Source organism: Arachis duranensis, unplaced genomic scaffold (assembly GCF_000817695.3).
Source record: "Arachis duranensis cultivar V14167 unplaced genomic scaffold, aradu.V14167.gnm2.J7QH unplaced_Scaffold_28291, whole genome shotgun sequence".
Classification (NCBI taxonomy): Eukaryota; Viridiplantae; Streptophyta; class Magnoliopsida; order Fabales; family Fabaceae; genus Arachis; species Arachis duranensis.
In genome coordinates, this window is record NW_026264906.1 from 1455 (window position 1) to 28248 (window position 26794).

The window sequence follows — 26794 nt, forward strand, 5'->3', positions numbered from 1 at the left end:
CGCCCAGCTTCTTAGTCAATCGGCACTTTCGTCTTGTTCTATATCGAGATATTCCATTCAAGTTAGACCACCTGCATCTGATCTGAGTCAGCAGAATCTAAGCTAGTTGCGGGTGGGATAGGGGCGCACTAGTGCTAAAGCCTACATATAGCTAAAGCTAAGGAACATACGAAGGTATTCAATTGCTTGCTACAAGTCAACTTGCTTCCTTCTTAGAGGAAGGTTTGAAAGAACTTACTCGAGGAGTAATAGCACGATACAGATGGTATGAAATCACTCGCCCTATAGAATGAAGGGAAGGAAAGGAGTGAAGATTTCTAGGGCAAGCACGAGGTCTGGTTCAAGGCAAGGTATAGCTTAACGGAATGAAGCAGAATTAGTCTGTATAGATAGACTGACTTGGAGCCTTCCTTCACTCCTTATCGGAAAACTTTGTATCTCGCTTAGAAAGAGTGATCTCATACCTCTTCCTATCGGTCTCAATCCTAAGACAGCAACTGCTGGCGAAGGCCCTTAAAGAATAACCCCCTACCCTCTCCTTAACTTATCGAATAGGGGCGAGTCATTCATCTCGAGCTACTAAGCCAAGGGTAGCCACTCTAGCAATTGAATACCTTCCAGACCCGGTACTGATGAAGAACAATACTCTAGCTAAAAGAAAAGAAAATGCATTCCTGAATGAATTCAATCCGGCCTGAGAGTGAAATAGAGAAGTGAGATAGAGAAGGGAGTTGTAGTTCTGAGTTTGTAGTTGGAGTTCGTGAGCCAATAAGTGAGCTTTTTCAATCCTCTCGAATCATAGACATGAGGACCGGGAAAAGGCATTAGTTGGCCGGCCTTAAGAAAGAAATTCTACATTATCGATGCTTTCGCGCTAGTCATGAATCCGTCCTGGGATATCTTGATTATCTTTATGATGGCAACTCCCTTGGGGGAATAAAGAATCGATCGTCTTTGGTTCCCACCAATCGATCTTCTGTAGAAGCAGGAGGTAGCGCGAAAGAAGAATTACAATTGCAAGTCGCCTTGACCCGGTAACCAAAGAAGCACACCAGACTCGAAGGAAAGGCAAGCAAGGAAGGCAAAGAGCTGGTGCCTTTTGCAATTGAATCAGCTCTTGGCCTATCTGCTCTTACTCTTCGAGTAGCTATACTGAGATACATGTCCGCTGTTGATGGTCTTTTCCACGTAACCGCAGTTGGTCTTATATCCATTGTTCAAATAGCCGTAAGCGGGTTCAGGAAATGTTTCTGAATCGGTTGTTACAGAATGCGCTGTAGGACGTCGAGGAAGAGAAGTGGGCTAATCCCCAGGTTCGGAGGTCTTGTTTGCAAGTGGAATCAGAAGGTTAGGGGGTGTGCACAGTTAAGAAGAAGAAGTAGTTTTGTTTTCAAGTTAATCAGATTTTTCCTATAATAAGAAGGGGATTGAAGGACAGATGATATGAATTTGTTTCAAAATCCCTGATCTGACTCTAAAATAGGCCTTGGTTAGACTGACTTTGAACTAAGCCTTATTTTGAACCACTAAGAGTCGTCCAGGAAAGGAGCTTCAGCTATGCCAAGAGAGGATTGCTTTGATTCGGCAGGTTCCCTTTTTCCTTAAGAGGAAAGCAAAGCCTATTCTGATTTACTTTTTAACTCGGGATTCTTTTTAGCATAAAGCCAACCCTCACATGCTGGGGGTTCGATAACCCGGTATTCTTCCTCCTCATGGACAAAATTGGATGCTTAAGCCAATAAGGTTGCACCTCTGTCCACCCTCTTTTTTTACTATGCATACGGATAAGGAATAGAAAGCGGGGAGAAGGTCCTCTTTCCTTAGAGACCTGGTAGTCGATGTCCTCTTTCAGAGTGAGCCCCTTGGCGACAAGCCTGGCCTTCTATTTCTCAATCTTGCCTTTTGATTCCCTATTGGTCTTATCCATTTACACCCTACGGGCTTGGCTCATTTTCTTTCTCTGGGTTTCAGAGTGAGTGGGTTAAGGAGCCTTTTTCCTTTTTCCGCCTTTCGTCTTTCCAGTCAAGCAGTGGTTCCTGCTCTTGCCTCTCATGAATCTACTCGGCCATTCCGGAATGAGTGAGCTTTTGTATCCGTATTGAAGAATCCGGTTATCGACTCGGCAGCTATTGAATCTAAGCCAATTGAATCAGCAACCGCTGGTACTGTAAGCGGTGTTCAAATAGCCGTTGTTGGGATCTTCTCTGCAGCTAGCTCTTCTTCTTACTGGGTTATGCTTCCTCATAGTTCTCTGGAACATGATTCTCTCATACGCACTCCTATAAAAGGAGTTAGGAAGCCCATTTCTGATCTGAGTGGTTCTGGTAGCACCCTGGTAGCCAATGAGCGCTTGTCTGGTATCAAATGAGCTCAAGTAGTTGAGTAGCTAAAGGCTTTGGTTGCCTTAGATGAAAGAATGTCCTATCTTCGGATAGCTTCCTACAGACTTCTTACCTTATTTATGGAAGTTCCTGGATTCTGTGAAATAAGAACAGAGGGACTTATTAGCAGCTCAAGCTCCATTTCAAAGGTGAGGAGTTCTGGCTGATTCAATATCACCGGAGTCTGCTAAGGGTTCCAAACCAGCAGCGAAGTTCCTTTTCGACGATACACTGGAATCGGGTCTATCTTAAGCGGGAAGAAAGACTACCGACGGGTATGAGTTCAATACAGGGATTCGCCATGAAAGAACTACCTACCAGACATCCTAGCTTGTGTAAAAATCGATTGAAGGACAGTACTCTTTCTCTACTGGAAGCGAAGGCAGGAGCAAAGCCTATTGATTCACCTGTTTGCTAACCTACTTGTCGGCTACCCGCACTCTGTAACCAGAATAGGGCTCTGGAGTTCATACCACCCGGCGGCTTCTATGAAGAAGGCGGCGCCTTAACTAGCCCTACCTAAATCAATTCCCTTGCTTGAATCGATACGCTTACCGGACTTCCATTTCTGTATTTCGAGCTATTCAATTGATTTTGTTGCAGACTCTTCCCCCGGCCCAGTAGTTGAGCTTGACCCTCGCCCTACGCGGAGATCTTTCCTTTTAGGTACAGGTTAATTTAGCTAAGGCATTCAAAGCCTTAGCGCTTACTCTTTCACCGTTCTATTAAATTGAAGGTTAACTTCCCCAAACCGGCCTTCAAAGGCGGAGGAGTAAAAAGCGACTTTCTATTCAAATTAGACAAATTTGAGCTTTATCCGCTTCAATTCAATAAGGAATTATTATCTAAATAGTAAGAGTGGGAACTCAAAAGCAAGAACTCTTAACCATCATTCCTTAACTCTAAAGGGCGTGAATGTGTAGATCAAGCAAGAAGGGAGCTATGGGATAGCGCCCGATTGATTGAGCGTCTTACAGCCAGTCAAGCAAGCTAGCAAAGCCAGCGCAGAAGCCCGGATCCACACAGGGAACTTCAAAGGAGGTTATCTTTAACCTACTGCTCTTAAAAAAAAAATGGAAATCTTTATTGGACCAAGGCCCTGTGATAGCCAGCTAAAACTTAACGGGGTTTTAGCATATTATTGTAATTACTAAGGAGGTAGGAAAGGATCCAGGGTTGCCTGAGGCCCTGAGAGCCAGGATGCTTGCTCTTGAAGATGAAGTAAACATGGTCATGGGCCAATATCTCGGTGCTGTTGAAGGTATGAATGAACACTTTACCCTAGTTGGGGGTGGGCGGGAGCTTAGTAGTTGCTTAGTCGTTCCAAAGTCAGCCGGCTTTACCAATAGGTACGTAAGCCCGACACTATTCTATTTACTCTCTCTTATGAGGGGCTGGTTGATTTTGCTATAGGGGCAATCTCTTGTCATCCCTTACCTATGGTTCAGGAAAGGGAATGGGAAGAGATTCCGAACCCCAACAGAAGAGCATGGAAAGGGATTGACCGGAATGATTGCAACGAGACACACCAACACCACTACTTAGAGGTGGAAAAGGGGGCGGTCGGAGGATGACAGAGCAATCATGCGTTGATCCCTTCTGACATCTATTGGGCCTTTTCAGAGTGTGATTCGTCGTTTCCAATGCGGTAAATAGCTTTTAGGCTTTTTAGGTAAGTTCCCCTCTTCCTATGCAGTTAGCTCGACTCCAGGTATAGCTCTTAATAGGCATGTAGCCGTAGGCGGGAACTCTTCTTTTTAGCAGTTAGGTATTGGCGACTAGTAGTTCGGGGTGGTTAGTAACCTTCTTTTTTTCTTATTCTTTGGTCAGGCAAGTCGGCTGGTAATCCCAACCGAATAAGCAATCGCTACAAGCAACCTATTTCATACCCTTTTCGTCGTACTTCCTCTTCTCCTTCTCTTCTTTCTCTCCCTGCCGAGCTTGTTGGAGTGCCATTGCCAAGATCTAGTTTAATTCCCTTTCCCCGGGAGCCTGTCCCAGTCCCACTAGTGCTAGTATCAAGAGGAACATCTTTCTTATGATATTTCTTCCTGTAGTGTAAAAGTATTTTGCATAAAGAGCCCTCAATAACAGGCTTGTCCTCTACGCAATAACTGAGGATAGAGGGACTTTCAACTCAATACCCGGGCCTTCTACTAAGAGTGTTGCAAATTCCCTTTCTTATCCCTTCTAGTTTAAGCCTTTCCTTCCTATGTAACCAAGTCCTCCTATGAACCTATCCCCGCCTAAAGGATAGGATAGATTACAACTAAAAAGTAAAGGCTGTCTTCGAGCAAGCTCTTAGCTTTCATCGTGAGTGAGAGAGGAATTGAGGCTGATCCTGCTAAGGTGAAAGCCATTGTGAGTCTATGTCGTCACCCCGTAACCTCAAAGAGTTGCGTAGTCTGCCGGGCCGGCTCCAGCCTTTGATCTCAAAAGCTAGAACTCGATGTCCATCCTTTTCCCGTCAAGACGCGAACTTTGTTTGGAGGCCAAAGCACAAACAAAGAAAAAAGGCTTTTATTCCTTGATCTGATCTTTCTTATGTCTGCTCCTGTCTTGTCGCCTGAATTCAGCATACTCCATAGTCTTCATCTTTGTCCTCTATGCTTGAATTAAAGCTTAAATCCCGGAATTCAATATCAAGATCAAGGGTGGAATCCTGCGTAAAGGCGTTGTGTACAGGTAGGCAGGAAGAGATAGTAGCTCGCAGGCCTCCACCAGAAGTGATGAATTGCTTAGATCCAATCTGCCTCCTAACCATTGCAGGTGCATAGCTAATGGCTCCCCCCTATATAGATAGAATGCTGAGTAAAGGAACCCTTAGGTTTTGCCACATCTGTATATCACATCGCATGGAGCCATCCAGGGTGCTCTCCACACAAGACTCTGATCGCCCATATGGCTGAGGATTTCAATCCACTCCTGGTTGCTGTATGTAAGGTCCCGGCCACTGACTTGAGAAAAAGTCTTTGATTTGAATTCTATTTTCTGGGAAGTAGGGTCTCGTGAATCTGTCTTTGATACACTTGAGATGGCTCTGCATCCAGATGTCTAATAATGGAGCACATCCTACAAATCGCCCTTCTTCCTCAGTTCTGCAATGATTCAAAGACCGGAAAGTCTCTGCAAGGATAACTGGTATGGGATTGACTCCATGCTTGAGCTGAGAGAAGAGATTGATAACCGACCATCCACATATCCTATAGCTTAACATCTCTGGCAGCTAGTTTCGGGTGTAAACTCCTAAATCCATTGAATCCGGATCCTAATCCTACTGGCCTTACTCAAACAAAAGCACCAAGACTTAGCCCCTAGCTAGCACAGAACAGACACCATAGGAAAGGGCACACCAAACCATTTTGGAACAAGGTCAACCTCACCACAGAAGAGTCTAAGCTTTGCCCCAGGTAACTTCTATTTCCTTTATTTTGGCACTAATCTATTTATACGTCTAGTAGCTTGAGACTGCCACTCGACCCCCTAAGCATCATGTCCCTCTTCTTCTGGTGAAGCTGCTCTCTGCCCAATCCCTTGAAGTTTGGCTTTCCTGGCTAATAGTCCGACTTGGCTGGCTTTTCTGGGAATCTGTGTGAAGGCTCATCTGTTTACCCGAGCTTGCTTACCTTCCTTTGGTTGTTTGATGGAAACCCGCCTGAAAAGAAAGGCTAGCTTAGTTACCTCCCGGCCCTACCTGATAGTTACCTTGGCGGAGGATTGGCGTGCAGGGATTCAAACTGCTTATTCATTCACCCTGGAAGGAGCAGATTCTCGAGTGGGCGCCCTAAAGCGCTCATGCTATCATACAGATGCCAAATCTCTTACTGATCCCTTTTCCCTTTACTTCAAGCTTCGATGACTTCGCTTCAACCGGGCTAGGAGCTTCTCTTACTTCACCGGCTCGCTTTCTTGTGGAAAGATTCGCTCTTTCGCAGTTGTCCGGCCTTGCTTGATTGAAGATTCGACTATTTAAGAGCTCGGCCTTGAGCCCTACCTAAATCAATTCCCTTGCTTGAATCGAGCCGCCTCTAGACTAGCAATTCCTTTCCCCGACTCGGACATTCAGCATCTTCTTAACCGGCAATCTCCTTTGGTGGTCTACCTTTCCTTTTTGCAAGCGCAGGGTTAGCCTCATAATCATAAGGAGTAGGAAAACCTCTTTAGATAGAGTAGCGGGTACAGCTTTACCGATCTCAGAATACTCTTTTAAGGAAGAGACTGTCACCGGACTCCCCAACGGGGCCCAAGAGAGGCTCCAAGCCCTGAGACAAGGACAGTTTGTCGTGAGTGGCTGCCCAATGTGGAGAAATCCTTTAATCAGGATGGGCGCTGAAGAAAGCTGCTCCAGAAGAGAACCTTGGAAGGGGTGGCCCACAATAGAAAAAGGTGCCCCAAGCCCTAATTCACAGGCTTCATATCTTGACTCCGTCGCCATAGGAAGAGTTCTCCATAAATCCATACGCAGCGGAAACGACCACAGCCGACGCCTCAGGGGAGACAAAAAGAGAAATCGATGACGCAATGCATTCAAGATCTTGGTGCTTTTTCGAACGTTTTCACGTCGCCTTTTTCCGAGGATTCACAAAGGACCTTTTCTCGAAACTACGTATTCTATTTACTTTCCAAAATGGGTCCTTTTTTGTGTCCGAAACCCCGCCCATTTAGATTCATTTCAGGATTCGTCGGCGATCAACTCGTCACAACAGGTAAAACTTTTCGTACCTGGCTCAGCGGATGTATCTATCAATGCATTCAGAGGGGCTGCCCCTGCGTATTGTGACTGAGCAACGTCGCTGTTGGGTGCTATAGGTGGAGGACGACAGATCCTACTCCGTCTGATACGGCCCGTTCACTCATTATTGATCAAGCATTGGCCCCTTATAAAGCTAAAGACAGAAGTCAGTAGTCACTCCGGAAGAACGAATGTTTTCGGTAGTAATAGTAAGAAAAAGCGCTAGGAGAAGGCCCCTTGGATTCTTATGATCCTAACATTTACATATATACATATAATATAGGCATCCCGCCCACACGCCATTATCAAAGTACAGGCGAACCGGTTGGGACTCAAAGAAAGAAGGGGACTTTTTACCCAATCCAATGATTGACAGGGCTGGGGCGGGCGTTAACTAAGTACTCAAGCTGCTGGAGCGCAGGTTGGGCAGTAAGCTTCGTTGATTCCCCACGAAGGAATCGGAATCTCGCTACTTCCCCTTACCGGAGTTTGGTTTGAGACTCAGGCTAGAGGATCCTTACTCTCCTGGGATTATTAGAGTGTCAGATTAGCCTTTGGATTCGTTCTGCCTTCCACTCTATATCTAATCATTTTCCCTACCAGTCGCTCTCTCTTTGGCCGGCCGTTAGATCAAGATAAGAAAGATCAGAACGTGAATTCTGATAATAGTATACAAACAAGAACACCACGATCCATGACCGCTAAACAAAAGGAGTCCATTACCAAGTAAGCTAGGCAACCGTCTTTACCGGTCTCTCTATTAATTTAGGACCGGATGTGGCACCCGGGCTTCGGGTTTCGCAAAGAAGCCCCGCTCCTGTAGCTATTGAGTTAGTCCTCTATTCTCGGACTTCTAAATAAAGATGAGTTGAATAAGGGGATCCGGAACCTGGGACCTTTAAGCCCTCGGCGCTTGAGAGGAAAGGCGACATACTATTAGGCTATTATAGATTCTTATTGGACATATCAGTGAAGGATCTGCTTCCCGATGAGGAGAAGCAGGACTGATAGAAGATAAGATATAGGCTGTTGAGACTGACGCTATGTATCTACGATCTTCCTTCCTTATTCGTCTTCTTGTACCTAACTCGCTATGCTTACAGCTTGGCACGGGAAGCCAGAGGGAAAGCATTCCTTTCAAGGTAGTGAAGTTCTCCAAGCCGAGGGTGAATAGAATACCTTCATTCTTGCTTGAATGGCATTCTGCTTTAATATCGGCATAGCCGCTCTTTGCATTGAATAGGTTGTTCTGAGCCTTTTTTTTCGGCTCTAGAAAGCAGATTCCTTCTTTACTTAATTATATAAGGTCGGGCATTGCGCTGTGGCATAAGCTTTGGATTCAGAGTTCATCTAGAACTGAGTAAGGAAAGGAAGGAAAAGATTAGATAAGAAGAAAGAGAGATCGGTGTTTTCGCTGCTTCTTCTGTTTGCAGTGGTCTCGAATGAGCTCAAGGAGCTATTAGCGAGCACATCCAGGCTCTACCTGATCTAAGGGAAAGCACGTTCATGAATTCATGGCAATATATATATATGTGCAGCTCTGGTTTGTTGTGGTGCTTTGGTTTAAGAGAATATCTTATGCTGTGGAATCCTAGCTTCTCACTAGCTAACTGCTAATCCGTTCTCTTTCCAGGCCGACCCCCCTTTTTTCTAGTCAAGTTGGAGAGGGGAATTCAGCTCGACCGACCCTTTCACCTCTCCTTTTATGACTCTGAAAGCCCAATTCCTATAGTTAAGGTAGCTAGGTATTTCCTTATTTAAGGCTGTTCTAGTCTTGTCTTCTGAGGAGCTTTAGAGCCTAAAAAGAAGTTTTTATAGAATATCCTCCGCTGCTATCCTCGCCCCCGGGACTGGTTCAAGGTAAGCTACTGCCTCTACCGGTGCTCCTGTCTCCCGCCTCCACGTGGCACGCACGTGATGACACACAGTTGGTTGTTCCCATCCCCGCTCTAGGGATATAGAACTTTAGCGATCCAGCATTCCCCCTCTCCTCCTTCTATCTAGTCGTCCCCGGGCGGGATCACCAAGAACGCCTTAGCAGATACATTTCAATCTGGAGTTCGAGTTGTTATCATGCCGTCCTGATAGTTCGAGGGCCGTGAGAAGCATAGCTAGCATCCCAAAGGCAAAGGTAGGAGAAAGATCTTGCTTTGAGGCTCGCTCTAGATCGGATGGTTCTATGGGGCCTATATGGAGCTAGCCTAGCGATGGGAGCCTCCCGGGCAGGGAGGTTCAGATGCAGCTTCGTAGCTTCCTCGCATGGCACTGGAAAAGGAATAGGAAAGAGATGGCTTCGACCACTATAGCTAGGAAGGGCTTTGCAGGCTTGTACTTTCTATCAATCTATCAATAGATGGGCTAGCAGAAAAGCAGGAGAGGGGGTTCCTTAGATGCAGGCAGGGAAATCATTGTTTTGCCTTCCCGGCTGGGCTTCGAATGGAGGTTATTGGCAAGCAAGCAGAGGAATGAATAGCAGGAGAGTTTTTAAGTTCATTTTATGATGTTAGCTCGCTAGGAGCGGAAACGGGACCTGCTCTAACCGCTACCAGACGGAACTAGATATTCAAAAGAGCCATCACAGCTTCTGAAAGAGCAGCTTGGAAATTACTAATTAGTTTAAGGTACTGACTAACTGAGACGGAGAGAGCCCTTTTTCAGTGTTGTCGGAATAGGACCTGTTGGTGGTTTAAAGGGCATTACATTAGGACTTTAGTAAAGATAGTACGACTTTGGTTTCAGAGATAGCGATTCGCCTATTCTTATTCCTTTCCTTTTAATCAAGGTCTTTCCCGAGGAAGAGGGAAGCAAGCAAAGCCCGGATCGGAGGGGAAATAGTGTTGTAACTGAGGTAGACTACCGAACGGGTGTGGGAAGAATCTCGCCAAAGGTTCCATTTCTGATTCCTCTCCAACGGTTAACTCAAGGGATTCGATTCTCTTTTACGCTAGGTAAGACCGAGAACTCGATTGCGGGTGAAGCCTTAGTTGTCGCTGGTGGTGGGGGAGCTTACTGAGATCTCCATATACTATGGTAATCATGTGATGCCCGTAGTAAGTCAAATAGAAGATGAAAACATTCGATTACTTTTCCAGCGCTATGATCACCGTCAAAGACAGGATTCGAGGCCTTTGTCCCCATTGCTTCTTAGTGTTGTAGGCAGCCCCATCTCTTGATTACGAATATCACTTTCACAGCAAGCACGAATGCGCGAGAAGCTTCACTATTATTATATATATTGAAAGGATCTCCCCGGGAAAGCATGATGCCTTACTTGCCCCTGCTCGATCTGTTCTGGACCGCATAAAGGCCTTACTTATACTTATCCTCGATCGCCAAATCCCACAGAGATGTTTCCTCGGTGCTTTCAGAGAAAGCTGTCCAAGGTTCATCAATAATTGAGGAAATCAACCAAAGCATCTCTCCGGCTGTCCACTTTGCTTAGTAGGGGGGGAGGATCCGATCAATACAAGGGTTGCACCTCTTCACGCTGAGCTGGATCGATGGCCAGTGAGGCTGGTCGAAGTAGAGGATGAACTAGGAAGTCTTTCTGTCGATGACCTAGTGGCCAGTGCCAGAGAGTCGACTCGCTTTAGGTAGGAGTCCCCTGGCTTCCTTTCAGCGTTCACTTCCTTATCCCTATAAGTCGAGCTAGGGAAGGAAGTAGTGGGATAGAGTGAGTGAGAATTTCACTCCCAGGATAAGAGTCAGCTGTCCGGAGATCTTACCTGCATGTAAAATCCCATGCAATCTTGACTCTCCCGGTGAGTAGTCGTTCGAGTTGGCATGAATGGCACAGATGTTATCAGTAGAGCTTATATGCTCACTAAATCGCTCGCTTGCAAGGAGACAATCTATTCTATTAATGCATGCTGGCTGATCATCTGGTAGCTAGCTCAGCATCCTAAAGTTTGTAACAGAGATAACTTCTGTCAAAACATACCATTTTCCCCGGGTCTTTTCATTTTAGGTTATGAAGGTGATTGTAACTGGAAAGCTGCTTTATGACCTACGCTTCGCTCGTTTGGTAAGCTGGGTTCTTTCTTCCGGAAGTGTCTTAGAGGGATGAGGATATGAAATAGCTCAGGGAAAGGATACTATAAGTGACTTCCTGGGACTCGGGAGGGAAGAATGACCGCGACTGACGACTGAGAATGTTCTGAGTACCGAAAAAGCTCTACTGAGAACCTTTCTGCCCCATAATTGACCCCGCCCTAAACTATTGAAGAAGCGAAAGCAGTTGCCGCTTCTGAGTGAATATTGTACATTCATTTGACTCAATTCATTCGTTGTATCGTAGTAAAGGAAAGAAGAAAAGAATTCACTCAAGTGAAAGGAGCCCGCATTCCCTCTCTCCTTTCCCACACCCCTAATAAAATAATAAGAAAGGGGGTGGCCTCGTCCTCTTCCTCAGGTAGGAGAGACTACACCTTTCAAAAGGATAAACTTAGAAAACAAAGAGAATCAGAAAGGCCATCATTAATGCGAACAAGGCAATAGCCTCGGTTAGAGCAAAGCCCAGGATTGCATATCCGAATAACTGTTTTGCCAATGATGGATTTCTTGCCACGGAATGAATTAATGAACTGAATACGTTTCCGATACCTACAGCAGCTCCCGCTGAAGCAATTGTAGCAGCTCCGGCACCCATTGATTTTGCACCTTCTAACATCTCGAATTTCTCCATTCTCGTCATGCCATGCTTGTTCTCATTTCTTTTTAATTTCTAAACCTGACATACCGATTTTGATAGATTTGACGTCTTCGTTTTTTATTAATTCTAAAGCCAATTTGTTAGATTGGTCAAAGTAATAGTATAGGAAGATCAGAAGCAGAATAATTATTATGAGACAAAGAACAACGAGGTAATCCTCTCGGATTTTTGCTATTATAGATTTTGCACTTTCTAACATCTCGAATTTCTCCATTCTCGTCATGCCATGCTTTTTCATTCACTTCTTTTCTTCGTCGCTTCTTCCCCTCGTTCCCTTTCTCTTGGACATCTCACTTGAAATGCAATCAATGCATTCATTCTTTTCGATCTTATACTCAGATAGACTGAACATTCACCCACCCAATTTCGATAAAAGGTGAAGTCGAAGCTACTCGATCATTCAACAAGGACAGCTGGAATCTACGCGTTGATCCAACCTGCGCTACCAGCTGTCTTCTTCTTCCATTTCTATTCAGCTTGAAAAGAAGCCTCAAGCCCAAGAGTTGAGGAAAGGTAGGTTTCTTACTTAGTGCTTGCATTAAGGGCTTCACTTACGCTATTTCTTTGATTAACCCTTAGTAGGTTAGGTATGGCTACCTCGTTTAAGCAAAGAGGTCACAATCTCTGATGTACTCTATTTGATTTGAAGAGATGGAGTTGTCTCAGACTCATCAAAGGAATGAGCTGAAAACCTGCCCATAGTTAGAAGGAAAAAAAGAGAAAGTCCCAGCACTCGCAGGGGCGGATCGGGAGATCTAAGACGGAATCCCCGAGTAAGTAGGCGATAGAGGCGAACGCTTTATTTAGTGATCCCCAGATATTCTATCTCACATCGGAAACGGGCTCTGCCCTTCTGTTGGATCATACCTTGTTCCAGCTCAAAGCCAGAAAGCTAGTTTAGCCAACACGGTAATATGATCCTTAGGAAGGGCAGAAGGGCTCGATCCCAGACCAGGCTCCGCTCAAGGCGATGAATGACTAATATATTACTATTTTCCCTACGACCGAGTGAGCTGCTGCTCTTTAATCAGTTGCATTTGATTTGGGAAGGATCGGTATTCAAAGTAGTTCCGGAGAAAGGCTAAATTAAATGTATTTAGGAGCGAAATAAGCCGGCTATCCCCTTCTTAATAGACGCTGGCCCCGGAACCGGCTCGGGGTAAATCAAAATAGCAGCAATCAAGATACCAGGTCGTTTAAATCAGAGTACACTTCTAGAATCCCTGTGGTATGTAGAAAGCCCGCATTAAAGACGAGTCCTGTTCGTCCAACAGTTTCACCAGCCATATCTACACATAAAGAGAGCTAGTTTCCCACCTAGGTGAACCCGAAGCTAGAGCACAGGTAGAGACAGTGGATTCTGGTGACCAAGAAGCAGGGGCAGGTAGTGGATTCCGCGGATTTATAGTCAGTTTGTTCTCGTCCCCACATAAAGAGAAAGAAAGCGAGCCAATAGGTGTTCTCTACCATGAGTCAAGGGCTAGGAATCCACTGAATAGCTAGTAACATAGATTGTGTCTAAAAAGCTAAGAATCTCCAGGTCGTAAGCCTTTATACCATACCGCTTTTTCTAATTCTATATTTCTTTACTTCATATTTATATATCATTCTCCGTTTCATTTCCTTCGAAAGATATGGCTTCTGGTGGTTGTGTCCGCGAATATTAATGATTATAAAGTGGCATAGCTCCAGACATGGGCTTCTTCCCAAAAAACTATGGTAGCCGGATGTTTAGCAATAGGATACCCTTACTTAAGTTTCTCCGCACTTGGGCATAAATATACAATGCCACTTAATCCACTATCAATGTATCAATGGTGGTGGTCCTTCTGTGTAAAGTTAGCTAGTGTGGATTCGCGTAAAGCTGCCAAACAACCTATTGACAAGAGCCTATTCATTTTATTCTTGCTATTTCCGCACCCCTGTCCGGTTTTTTGAGAAAGAAAGTCGAGACATTCAGAAAGAGAGTTCTGGCATTTCTAGGATTAGAATACGGTCCTATTGATTCAATCTTTATGCTTGGCACGGAACTCTTGTTTCGAGTGAAAGGGAGAGCAGTGGCCCGCACCGCATTCACAGGTAAATTTCCCTCTAAGGGGCGGGGTGTGGAAAGCACTAGAAGTTAGTTGACTTCTCGACTTCTTACCTGTATTCCTTCTCTTACTAGCCTAGCTTGAATATTTCTTTCTAAAAGACTAACGGCAAAGATTTTCTACCTCCTGTAATGTAAGCTCGTTACGCTTAACGCCCACTTACTTAAAGACTCGTTGGTTCACGACTCTATAAATGAAAATCTTAATTTGAGTCGTTACCTACAGAAGCGGTTGCCCTTCTCCGGATTTACCCGGTGAGGGTGGCGCTTGTGAGTCAAAGTTGACACTTTCCATGTATGGATCATACCTTTGGCATCCTGGGACAGTAGCCCCAGGTACTGATGAAGTGACTCCCGGGTAGAGAAAGAAAGTGCTGGCAGAAAGGAACTCTCAAAGCATGGGGTTTCGCCGGGCGAAGCTCCTACCCCCTTCTTAGCCCCATTGACTAAGAAGGGGCTGTTGTCGGCATTTCCGCTCTTAGGTGCGTAGCCACAGTTTGCAAGTCAATTCCCCTGTCCGGAATCCGCCTCTTTAGCCCGTGAAGGCCTTTGAGGGCTTACTTAGTGCTTTTGCTAAGGAATACCGGTAAGGAAGGGAAACTAGGGCAGCTAAGCCACTACACTAGTACGAAGGAGCAAGCTCCGGCCCCGTTCTATCCACTAACCATGTAAAAAAATGATGGGTGGAATGGCGCGGCGCTGTAGTGTAGGAACCGGGCGGATTCGAACCGACGAATAGAAGTTTTGCAGACTCATGCCTTAGCCACTTGGCTACGGTTCCCTATAAATTCCATTTCTTTCCCCCTTGCCGCCTTCCTTAACAAGCTTTGCTTCACAGGGTGAGAGGTGAGACCAGGAATAACACAGATGCCGGAATGCTTTTGGGAGGAGGGTAACAGTCCTGCTATATACGAAATACTTAATAGCTAACGGCCGTATGGCATCTATCCATCCATGCTGAATGGAGCCCAACCTAGTAAAGGGCTTGGATCGAGGTCCTGAAAAGCGTGAAAGGCAGTAAGGACATTGATGAAGTCTAAGCATATCAAACAAAGCGAAAGACGAAGGTGGTAAGCGAAGCGAGCTACACCCACCGGTCCTCCGGAGGAGAAGTCGAAACCCGTGTTCAAGTAAAGGAGATACTGATTCATTAATGAATTTTTACAGGCAAAATGCCGCTGACAATGTGTTGAATTGGCAGGTTACCTGATGAAGAAGCTGGGAGGGTACCAGCTGCCTGCGTGGTGTTAAACCAAAATGCTAAAGAGAGCGAAGGGGAAATCATGAACTACGTTTCATGTAATGTAGTAAACTATAAGAGAGTTAGAGTACTGCAGTGGACACAATTCAAAAATCACCTTAAGGAAAGGGCTTATATAAAAGAAAGAGAAATTAAAAAAAAGTTCTAGCTCTAAAAATGAAGAAAGGAAGTAAAGACTTACTGAACACCTATCTTTGGCTAAACCACCTATTCTGGAATGTAGTCTGATACCCCCCAAATACTCAGATTGGGGATATCGTCCCTATCCCTGACTACACTTGCTTGGGATACAGCCCTTGAAGTCACGTTGCATAAGCCGAGAAAGCCTTCTACCTTAAGTACGAATGTAGAAAGAGCGCAACTACCACTTTTTCTCTCCTTGAGCGAGATTGAACAACTTATGATAAAGGATTTCCTTTACTATCCCAACCTGATATTGCGAAGAAGCTTGAATTCGTTAAGTAAGTTCACTTAGAATGGTTTGGCAATTCCCTTGTTAATCAAAAAACTTTCATTTAGTATGATGGCAAGCTGCCGCAGTTAGTCCGCAATTACTTTAGCCTTCGTAGTACCCTTAGGAAGATGCGCTCACGGCGACTCAGTTTCAGAGCTAGAAGTCCTTTTATCATCATCTTACTCCATACCTGGTTATACCTGAACTAGTACAGCAGGTTAGACTTAAAAAAGAATTCATGCTTCTTCGCAATATAAGGCAGAAATTGACAACAAAGGATGAGATTTAGTGTTTATTCATGAGGATGTCATAAGAGAGGTTAGGCGACATGGTCTAACCTGCGGCAGCTATGAATTTGTCCACCTTTTATCGAAATTGGGTGGGTGAATTCCTATTCCATTTGCATCTCGAATTCAATGTCTTCAGTCAGCTCTTCCGTCTAATCTATCAGTTTCATCTAGATTGCATTCCATATCAAGAAATTACTATATTAAGATATATATGTTATTTGTGTGCGTAAATGAGTGCAAAGACCAGGTTCTACCACTGCAGGGCTCAATCATGCTAGTTGGGCTATATGCTTCACACATGCAAGTCGAATGACGTTTTCTTGGAAACGGGAGTGAACGAAGGACCAACGACGATGAGGCTAATTATTTAGATAAGCATTTGCCTTAACCTTAAAGCGCTTAAGAAGTAGGCAGGTAAGGTAGTCTATAGGCCGATTGTTGTACTCCTGCACTAAAAACACCCTAAGCGAACTTGTCGTAACGGTTCCGCTTGGGGCGCTTCTTGCTGCAAAAATAGCATATCATCTTTAAAAAAAATTCATAAGAGAAGAAAGTGGTTAGCCTAGGGCAGATTCCAGGCAAGGTATGCTTAAAAGCTCTCCGAGTTCACAGGTGTCCTAGCTTATGCCCTTTTTAAATCACTCTCCTCTGGTCAGCTGGCGCCTTTACATCAGTTCCAAGGCAAGCAGGTGATGATGGAATCAGAACTTGAAGATCCTATTTCAGTCTCTGGGTAAGATTTCTCTATAATAGCAGTTCCTGTCCCGTATTATAAAGTGACTCTTTCGTCCCTTTCAGTTCTCGTGCCCCCTCTCTTCCATAGTCATTCCAGGAGAGTTAGTTGAAGCATCGCTACCAAAAGCATAAATTAAGGTCCCAAGGATAATAGCCATAGCTAATGCTTTCCTATCTTAAGACCTTACTCCTGCCAGACAGAGAGCGAGTTAGAGTTGCCTGGCTGCCAGTTTCCTTAACCAAGTGTGAGCAAGTCTAGAAGTCTCCTTCTTTTTCAAGCCAGGCGGAAGGACCCGCAGGAAGGGGATAGGGAAGAGGTCCATATAATAAGTAGGTCCAAGCATCCCTCTAGGCTTTTGAGCCTAGGTGGCCGGAAAAGCACTCTTCTCAATCCAGCTAGCAATGGATATGGATATTATGCAAGCTATTGACTTGAATCTCCGGGCCATCAGAAAGTTTGACGTTGGGACTCTGCCCGTTCCAGAATTTACTTCAAACGAAAACGCGGGAATAGAGAATCCCGGGAGCAGGGAAGACACTCGTCTTTGAAGCCGACGTTAATAGCAGGCCCAGTCAGGGAAGGGGGGTAAGGCAAGTGAAAACCATTGAGTCCCGCCCTGTATCTGTAAGCCATTGAGTCTAGCTCCGGTAAGAAGGAATAAGAACACACACAACAAAAGCTGTACTTCTGGAATGCGGATGTCTGGAAGGCATCAATCATCCCAGAACTAACCGATCCAGCTGTAACCTAGTCAAAACAGTAGGTCATCCAGATTCGAAACTGACTTGGGAGAGTAGGCCTCACCACTAAACACCAGCTTCACAGGCGAGCTTAAGGCAGAAAGCCAATGCTTCACACTGACCCAATCGGAAGGAAGCTAAATCAGTGACACGCGAAAGCCAAGAGCATCAGTGACGGGGTCAACATCCTTCCGAGAGGACCGCTCTAGTTGTTGAATGGTAGATCCTACGCTTCGTAACATACAGCTAAATAAAGCCCCTCAAAACCATTCCTCACTTGCTTGTGAATTGGCTTTGAAATGGCTTCCATCTAGTACAACTAACTTTATTTCCGCCTCTTCTAAGGCAAATCGGATTCTCGCATTGTATCGCTTTGTACAACTACACTAAAAGAAAAGCTTCGTCCTCCTCCTTCCCGGTTTGGATAGAGAATGGTGTTTTTGAACATGGCTGCCCCTATTTGAATAAGGCTGGATGATATATAGGAAGCTGTTTAGTTTACCTCGGACAATTGACTTCCTTGCTACAGCAAAGGAAATGTTTCGAACTACGGAACCGAATTGATAGCCTATCCCGTGAATAAAGCCCCGAACCCTCACAAGCGCTGGACTAGCAGCCTCGCCTATCCAAACTAGTAATTCAATTCCCCATGGAAAGGTGTCGAAGGAATAGAAGACAAAAGCAAGTTCGTGCCACTTTAGGATTTTAAGTTACCTCCGAAATAACCATACATAATACGGGCTTTCCATTGTTCTCGAACAAGAACAGTAGCGGGAAGTAGCCTAGCCTTGCTAACGGTTTTAAACCTTTATACCTCACTCAGGGCATAGCTCGAATCTAAGTAAGTTTAAGAAAAGAATCGTCTGTGAACAAATCGGCTCTTGCAAGAGAAGAAAGATCCATAGACAGCAAAAGAAGACTTTCGCTAAACAAGAGACAGCTTCACAAAAGAAAGAAGTCAATTCCTTATTCTATTATAGGTAGCGCGCACAGGAAAGAGAGAAGAGCGACAACAAGGTATCAACCCACTTTCAAGGAAGAGAACTGAGTGCTATCAATCCTCCACAAAAATCATTGTACGCACGAGTAGTAGATGAGGGATGGAGTGAATTAGAGAAAGTTTCTCACAGAACAAAGGGAGAAGAAAGAAAATCAAATAGAAAAGAACTTATAATAGAATCCCAACGGACCCATCTAACTAAAATACAGCCTACAGTGAACCAGCTGTTCACAAGGATTGCTATAATGGCGTGGCTTAAAGGCGTAGCTTTTAGTTTCATGCGTAGCCTTTTTTTTGGCTTGGACTAGGATTAGCGTGGCACTTGCACTCTGCTTGAACCGGGTTCCCTACTCTAATAAAGTAAGTGCCCCGAGGCTAGGTCTCAATCAATATAAAGAAAAGCCATCACTCTTAGCGCTGTCTCTTCAGTTGCGTACTCATTAGCCTAGTCTAAAGCTAGTTCAGCGAGGTAGTTTACTTGCTGACTCGATAGAGTTTGGGTACGACTCAGCTCTTTGAAAGCTTTCACCTCGACTAGAAGGAAGAAAGAAGCCTATAAGTATGTCTACCTTCCGCCTTGTCCTTAGATAGAAGAAGAACAGGAGAAGCAAGAATGGCAATAACCGTAGCTATTTCCGCTTCGGAATTGCTACTAGAAGGGAGTTCTCACCGGGAAAATCTCTTTAGAGAAGCAAAGTCCTAATCAAAGCAGCAAAGCAAGGTAAGTCAATTCTTTCTTTTAGGATAGATCCAAAGTGCCAGCGATTTAGGTGTTGGAGGAGTAAGGGCTTTTAGCCTAGGAAGACGACGGTGCTAGAGAATCAGTGAATGGGGGAATAATGATAGTCGAAGGGAGGTAGCGGTCTAAGCCTCTTAGGCTTGGCACAGGAACTCTTCTCTCACCCGCAGGAAGGCTGTGATGTGACCCAGTAAAGTGCCCAGAGGTAGGATGAATTGAATTAGCTAACGAATCTTCCGTAATGCTTGCAAAGAAATAAATAAGAAGAAAGTCTTCTGCCCAATGTCAATGTGGGGCGACTCGGAACGAATGGGAATAAGTGAATCAGAAATGAACTTATATAAGAGAGAGCAGAATAAGCGGTCTTGTGGGAAGGGGATGGAGAAGCGGATTCCTACTTCTTAATAGAATAGCTTGATCGACCACCATCCTTATTGACCTTCCCTCGGGTTGGTATGCTTGTGTGTCAAGCAATCCCGCTTCGGTAGCAGACTTCGGTCAAGGAAATCGCTTCAAGCAATGGCTTTGGATCGACCTGACTTCTTAGAGAGTAAAGCCAGTGAATGAATGAAATCCGTTGAATGAATAAGTCTTTATGGCTCAAGCAGCTAGCGGACCTCCAACATTGAGAAAGTCAAGCATGTCAGCACGCCCCCTACCCATGTAGTCGGCTTCCCGGTAGTTTGCGGGACGCTATTGGAATCGGTCTATCTAAATGGCCTATCTCCGGATGTATGTATTCTTGAAGTCCATTTATCTTCAATTCCCGGGCATTGATTGAGAGGGAATAGACATCCCCACTGAACGAGGAAGGCAGCAATCTCCTTAAGATAGAAATAGAAGGGCAATCCCCAAAAGAAGCGGCCAGAGGAGAGATTCATTAATAACGGATCTCGACCCCATATCATACGTACAAGAAATTTTCCCTTCTTCCCATATCACTCATTCACATTTAATATCATTCCCTGCCAATATTCTTGTTTAAGACAGATCGCTTCCCCCGCTACCCTCAGTTAGCGGGGGCAACGGGGGGCCTAGTCGATGTAGGCCCTCAAACCAAACGGCGGGCACGCCCAGCTTCTTAGTCAATCGGCACTTTCGTCTTGTTCTATATCGAGATATTCCATTCAAGTTAGACCACCTGCATCTGATCTGAGTCAGCAGAATCTAAGCTAGTTGCGGGTGGGATAGGGGCGCACTAGTGCTAAAGCCTACATATAGCTAAAGCTAAGGAACATACGAAGGTATTCAATTGCTTGCTACAAGTCAACTTGCTTCCTTCTTAGAGGAAGGTTTGAAAGAACTTACTCGAGGAGTAATAGCACGATACAGATGGTATGAAATCACTCGCCCTATAGAATGAAGGGAAGGAAAGGAGTGAAGATTTCTAGGGCAAGCACGAGGTCTGGTTCAAGGCAAGGTATAGCTTAACGGAATGAAGCAGAATTAGTCTGTATAGATAGACTGACTTGGAGCCTTCCTTCACTCCTTATCGGAAAACTTTGTATCTCGCTTAGAAAGAGTGATCTCATACCTCTTCCTATCGGTCTCAATCCTAAGACAGCAACTGCTGGCGAAGGCCCTTAAAGAATAACCCCCTACCCTCTCCTTAACTTATCGAATAGGGGCGAGTCATTCATCTCGAGCTACTAAGCCAAGGGTAGCCACTCTAGCAATTGAATACCTTCCAGACCCGGTACTGATGAAGAACAATACTCTAGCTAAAAGAAAAGAAAATGCATTCCTGAATGAATTCAATCCGGCCTGAGAGTGAAATAGAGAAGTGAGATAGAGAAGGGAGTTGTAGTTCTGAGTTTGTAGTTGGAGTTCGTGAGCCAATAAGTGAGCTTTTTCAATCCTCTCGAATCATAGACATGAGGACCGGGAAAAGGCATTAGTTGGCCGGCCTTAAGAAAGAAATTCTACATTATCGATGCTTTCGCGCTAGTCATGAATCCGTCCTGGGATATCTTGATTATCTTTATGATGGCAACTCCCTTGGGGGAATAAAGAATCGATCGTCTTTGGTTCCCACCAATCGATCTTCTGTAGAAGCAGGAGGTAGCGCGAAAGAAGAATTACAATTGCAAGTCGCCTTGACCCGGTAACCAAAGAAGCACACCAGACTCGAAGGAAAGGCAAGCAAGGAAGGCAAAGAGCTGGTGCCTTTTGCAATTGAATCAGCTCTTGGCCTATCTGCTCTTACTCTTCGAGTAGCTATACTGAGATACATGTCCGCTGTTGATGGTCTTTTCCACGTAACCGCAGTTGGTCTTATATCCATTGTTCAAATAGCCGTAAGCGGGTTCAGGAAATGTTTCTGAATCGGTTGTTACAGAATGCGCTGTAGGACGTCGAGGAAGAGAAGTGGGCTAATCCCCAGGTTCGGAGGTCTTGTTTGCAAGTGGAATCAGAAGGTTAGGGGGTGTGCACAGTTAAGAAGAAGAAGTAGTTTTGTTTTCAAGTTAATCAGATTTTTCCTATAATAAGAAGGGGATTGAAGGACAGATGATATGAATTTGTTTCAAAATCCCTGATCTGACTCTAAAATAGGCCTTGGTTAGACTGACTTTGAACTAAGCCTTATTTTGAACCACTAAGAGTCGTCCAGGAAAGGAGCTTCAGCTATGCCAAGAGAGGATTGCTTTGATTCGGCAGGTTCCCTTTTTCCTTAAGAGGAAAGCAAAGCCTATTCTGATTTACTTTTTAACTCGGGATTCTTTTTAGCATAAAGCCAACCCTCACATGCTGGGGGTTCGATAACCCGGTATTCTTCCTCCTCATGGACAAAATTGGATGCTTAAGCCAATAAGGTTGCACCTCTGTCCACCCTCTTTTTTTACTATGCATACGGATAAGGAATAGAAAGCGGGGAGAAGGTCCTCTTTCCTTAGAGACCTGGTAGTCGATGTCCTCTTTCAGAGTGAGCCCCTTGGCGACAAGCCTGGCCTTCTATTTCTCAATCTTGCCTTTTGATTCCCTATTGGTCTTATCCATTTACACCCTACGGGCTTGGCTCATTTTCTTTCTCTGGGTTTCAGAGTGAGTGGGTTAAGGAGCCTTTTTCCTTTTTCCGCCTTTCGTCTTTCCAGTCAAGCAGTGGTTCCTGCTCTTGCCTCTCATGAATCTACTCGGCCATTCCGGAATGAGTGAGCTTTTGTATCCGTATTGAAGAATCCGGTTATCGACTCGGCAGCTATTGAATCTAAGCCAATTGAATCAGCAACCGCTGGTACTGTAAGCGGTGTTCAAATAGCCGTTGTTGGGATCTTCTCTGCAGCTAGCTCTTCTTCTTACTGGGTTATGCTTCCTCATAGTTCTCTGGAACATGATTCTCTCATACGCACTCCTATAAAAGGAGTTAGGAAGCCCATTTCTGATCTGAGTGGTTCTGGTAGCACCCTGGTAGCCAATGAGCGCTTGTCTGGTATCAAATGAGCTCAAGTAGTTGAGTAGCTAAAGGCTTTGGTTGCCTTAGATGAAAGAATGTCCTATCTTCGGATAGCTTCCTACAGACTTCTTACCTTATTTATGGAAGTTCCTGGATTCTGTGAAATAAGAACAGAGGGACTTATTAGCAGCTCAAGCTCCATTTCAAAGGTGAGGAGTTCTGGCTGATTCAATATCACCGGAGTCTGCTAAGGGTTCCAAACCAGCAGCGAAGTTCCTTTTCGACGATACACTGGAATCGGGTCTATCTTAAGCGGGAAGAAAGACTACCGACGGGTATGAGTTCAATACAGGGATTCGCCATGAAAGAACTACCTACCAGACATCCTAGCTTGTGTAAAAATCGATTGAAGGACAGTACTCTTTCTCTACTGGAAGCGAAGGCAGGAGCAAAGCCTATTGATTCACCTGTTTGCTAACCTACTTGTCGGCTACCCGCACTCTGTAACCAGAATAGGGCTCTGGAGTTCATACCACCCGGCGGCTTCTATGAAGAAGGCGGCGCCTTAACTAGCCCTACCTAAATCAATTCCCTTGCTTGAATCGATACGCTTACCGGACTTCCATTTCTGTATTTCGAGCTATTCAATTGATTTTGTTGCAGACTCTTCCCCCGGCCCAGTAGTTGAGCTTGACCCTCGCCCTACGCGGAGATCTTTCCTTTTAGGTACAGGTTAATTTAGCTAAGGCATTCAAAGCCTTAGCGCTTACTCTTTCACCGTTCTATTAAATTGAAGGTTAACTTCCCCAAACCGGCCTTCAAAGGCGGAGGAGTAAAAAGCGACTTTCTATTCAAATTAGACAAATTTGAGCTTTATCCGCTTCAATTCAATAAGGAATTATTATCTAAATAGTAAGAGTGGGAACTCAAAAGCAAGAACTCTTAACCATCATTCCTTAACTCTAAAGGGCGTGAATGTGTAGATCAAGCAAGAAGGGAGCTATGGGATAGCGCCCGATTGATTGAGCGTCTTACAGCCAGTCAAGCAAGCTAGCAAAGCCAGCGCAGAAGCCCGGATCCACACAGGGAACTTCAAAGGAGGTTATCTTTAACCTACTGCTCTTAAAAAAAAAATGGAAATCTTTATTGGACCAAGGCCCTGTGATAGCCAGCTAAAACTTAACGGGGTTTTAGCATATTATTGTAATTACTAAGGAGGTAGGAAAGGATCCAGGGTTGCCTGAGGCCCTGAGAGCCAGGATGCTTGCTCTTGAAGATGAAGTAAACATGGTCATGGGCCAATATCTCGGTGCTGTTGAAGGTATGAATGAACACTTTACCCTAGTTGGGGGTGGGCGGGAGCTTAGTAGTTGCTTAGTCGTTCCAAAGTCAGCCGGCTTTACCAATAGGTACGTAAGCCCGACACTATTCTATTTACTCTCTCTTATGAGGGGCTGGTTGATTTTGCTATAGGGGCAATCTCTTGTCATCCCTTACCTATGGTTCAGGAAAGGGAATGGGAAGAGATTCCGAACCCCAACAGAAGAGCATGGAAAGGGATTGACCGGAATGATTGCAACGAGACACACCAACACCACTACTTAGAGGTGGAAAAGGGGGCGGTCGGAGGATGACAGAGCAATCATGCGTTGATCCCTTCTGACATCTATTGGGCCTTTTCAGAGTGTGATTCGTCGTTTCCAATGCGGTAAATAGCTTTTAGGCTTTTTAGGTAAGTTCCCCTCTTCCTATGCAGTTAGCTCGACTCCAGGTATAGCTCTTAATAGGCATGTAGCCGTAGGCGGGAACTCTTCTTTTTAGCAGTTAGGTATTGGCGACTAGTAGTTCGGGGTGGTTAGTAACCTTCTTTTTTTCTTATTCTTTGGTCAGGCAAGTCGGCTGGTAATCCCAACCGAATAAGCAATCGCTACAAGCAACCTATTTCATACCCTTTTCGTCGTACTTCCTCTTCTCCTTCTCTTCTTTCTCTCCCTGCCGAGCTTGTTGGAGTGCCATTGCCAAGATCTAGTTTAATTCCCTTTCCCCGGGAGCCTGTCCCAGTCCCACTAGTGCTAGTATCAAGAGGAACATCTTTCTTATGATATTTCTTCCTGTAGTGTAAAAGTATTTTGCATAAAGAGCCCTCAATAACAGGCTTGTCCTCTACGCAATAACTGAGGATAGAGGGACTTTCAACTCAATACCCGGGCCTTCTACTAAGAGTGTTGCAAATTCCCTTTCTTATCCCTTCTAGTTTAAGCCTTTCCTTCCTATGTAACCAAGTCCTCCTATGAACCTATCCCCGCCTAAAGGATAGGATAGATTACAACTAAAAAGTAAAGGCTGTCTTCGAGCAAGCTCTTAGCTTTCATCGTGAGTGAGAGAGGAATTGAGGCTGATCCTGCTAAGGTGAAAGCCATTGTGAGTCTATGTCGTCACCCCGTAACCTCAAAGAGTTGCGTAGTCTGCCGGGCCGGCTCCAGCCTTTGATCTCAAAAGCTAGAACTCGATGTCCATCCTTTTCCCGTCAAGACGCGAACTTTGTTTGGAGGCCAAAGCACAAACAAAGAAAAAAGGCTTTTATTCCTTGATCTGATCTTTCTTATGTCTGCTCCTGTCTTGTCGCCTGAATTCAGCATACTCCATAGTCTTCATCTTTGTCCTCTATGCTTGAATTAAAGCTTAAATCCCGGAATTCAATATCAAGATCAAGGGTGGAATCCTGCGTAAAGGCGTTGTGTACAGGTAGGCAGGAAGAGATAGTAGCTCGCAGGCCTCCACCAGAAGTGATGAATTGCTTAGATCCAATCTGCCTCCTAACCATTGCAGGTGCATAGCTAATGGCTCCCCCCTATATAGATAGAATGCTGAGTAAAGGAACCCTTAGGTTTTGCCACATCTGTATATCACATCGCATGGAGCCATCCAGGGTGCTCTCCACACAAGACTCTGATCGCCCATATGGCTGAGGATTTCAATCCACTCCTGGTTGCTGTATGTAAGGTCCCGGCCACTGACTTGAGAAAAAGTCTTTGATTTGAATTCTATTTTCTGGGAAGTAGGGTCTCGTGAATCTGTCTTTGATACACTTGAGATGGCTCTGCATCCAGATGTCTAATAATGGAGCACATCCTACAAATCGCCCTTCTTCCTCAGTTCTGCAATGATTCAAAGACCGGAAAGTCTCTGCAAGGATAACTGGTATGGGATTGACTCCATGCTTGAGCTGAGAGAAGAGATTGATAACCGACCATCCACATATCCTATAGCTTAACATCTCTGGCAGCTAGTTTCGGGTGTAAACTCCTAAATCCATTGAATCCGGATCCTAATCCTACTGGCCTTACTCAAACAAAAGCACCAAGACTTAGCCCCTAGCTAGCACAGAACAGACACCATAGGAAAGGGCACACCAAACCATTTTGGAACAAGGTCAACCTCACCACAGAAGAGTCTAAGCTTTGCCCCAGGTAACTTCTATTTCCTTTATTTTGGCACTAATCTATTTATACGTCTAGTAGCTTGAGACTGCCACTCGACCCCCTAAGCATCATGTCCCTCTTCTTCTGGTGAAGCTGCTCTCTGCCCAATCCCTTGAAGTTTGGCTTTCCTGGCTAATAGTCCGACTTGGCTGGCTTTTCTGGGAATCTGTGTGAAGGCTCATCTGTTTACCCGAGCTTGCTTACCTTCCTTTGGTTGTTTGATGGAAACCCGCCTGAAAAGAAAGGCTAGCTTAGTTACCTCCCGGCCCTACCTGATAGTTACCTTGGCGGAGGATTGGCGTGCAGGGATTCAAACTGCTTATTCATTCACCCTGGAAGGAGCAGATTCTCGAGTGGGCGCCCTAAAGCGCTCATGCTATCATACAGATGCCAAATCTCTTACTGATCCCTTTTCCCTTTACTTCAAGCTTCGATGACTTCGCTTCAACCGGGCTAGGAGCTTCTCTTACTTCACCGGCTCGCTTTCTTGTGGAAAGATTCGCTCTTTCGCAGTTGTCCGGCCTTGCTTGATTGAAGATTCGACTATTTAAGAGCTCGGCCTTGAGCCCTACCTAAATCAATTCCCTTGCTTGAATCGAGCCGCCTCTAGACTAGCAATTCCTTTCCCCGACTCGGACATTCAGCATCTTCTTAACCGGCAATCTCCTTTGGTGGTCTACCTTTCCTTTTTGCAAGCGCAGGGTTAGCCTCATAATCATAAGGAGTAGGAAAACCTCTTTAGATAGAGTAGCGGGTACAGCTTTACCGATCTCAGAATACTCTTT

The 26794-nt window shown here is 45.0% G+C and overlaps 4 protein-coding genes across 4 annotated transcripts in view; all 4 read right to left on the reverse strand.

The window, feature by feature from the left end:
• Positions 1–11444: 11444 nt before the first annotated feature.
• Positions 11445–12367, reverse strand: LOC127744383 (ATP synthase subunit 9, mitochondrial). The gene has a single exon (XM_052256573.1). The coding sequence runs from the start codon at positions 11804–11806 to the stop codon at positions 11558–11560; it is 249 nt and encodes an 82-aa protein (XP_052112533.1). The 5' UTR covers positions 11807–12367; the 3' UTR covers positions 11445–11557.
• The window catches only part of LOC127744386 (ATP synthase subunit 9, mitochondrial), an 80559-nt gene continuing 65209 nt past the window's right edge, over positions 11445–26794 (reverse strand). The window contains exon 2 of the mRNA XM_052256577.1: positions 11445–11481. The gene's annotated coding sequence lies outside the window, so the exon portion shown is untranslated. The remainder of the gene's footprint in view (positions 11482–26794) is intronic.
• The window catches only part of LOC127744385 (ATP synthase subunit 9, mitochondrial), a 41952-nt gene continuing 26602 nt past the window's right edge, over positions 11445–26794 (reverse strand). The window contains exon 2 of the mRNA XM_052256575.1: positions 11445–11481. The gene's annotated coding sequence lies outside the window, so the exon portion shown is untranslated. The remainder of the gene's footprint in view (positions 11482–26794) is intronic.
• LOC127744384 (ATP synthase subunit 9, mitochondrial) overlaps positions 11445–26794 on the reverse strand; it is a 21285-nt gene continuing 5935 nt past the window's right edge. Inside the window, exon 2 of the mRNA XM_052256574.1 lies at positions 11445–11481. The gene's annotated coding sequence lies outside the window, so the exon portion shown is untranslated. The remainder of the gene's footprint in view (positions 11482–26794) is intronic.

Excerpts from the sequence above, each read along its gene's own strand:
- LOC127744383 (XM_052256573.1), bottom strand. The coding sequence starts at position 11,806 with ATGACGAGAATGGAGAAATTCGAGATGTTAGAAGGTGCAAAATCAATG.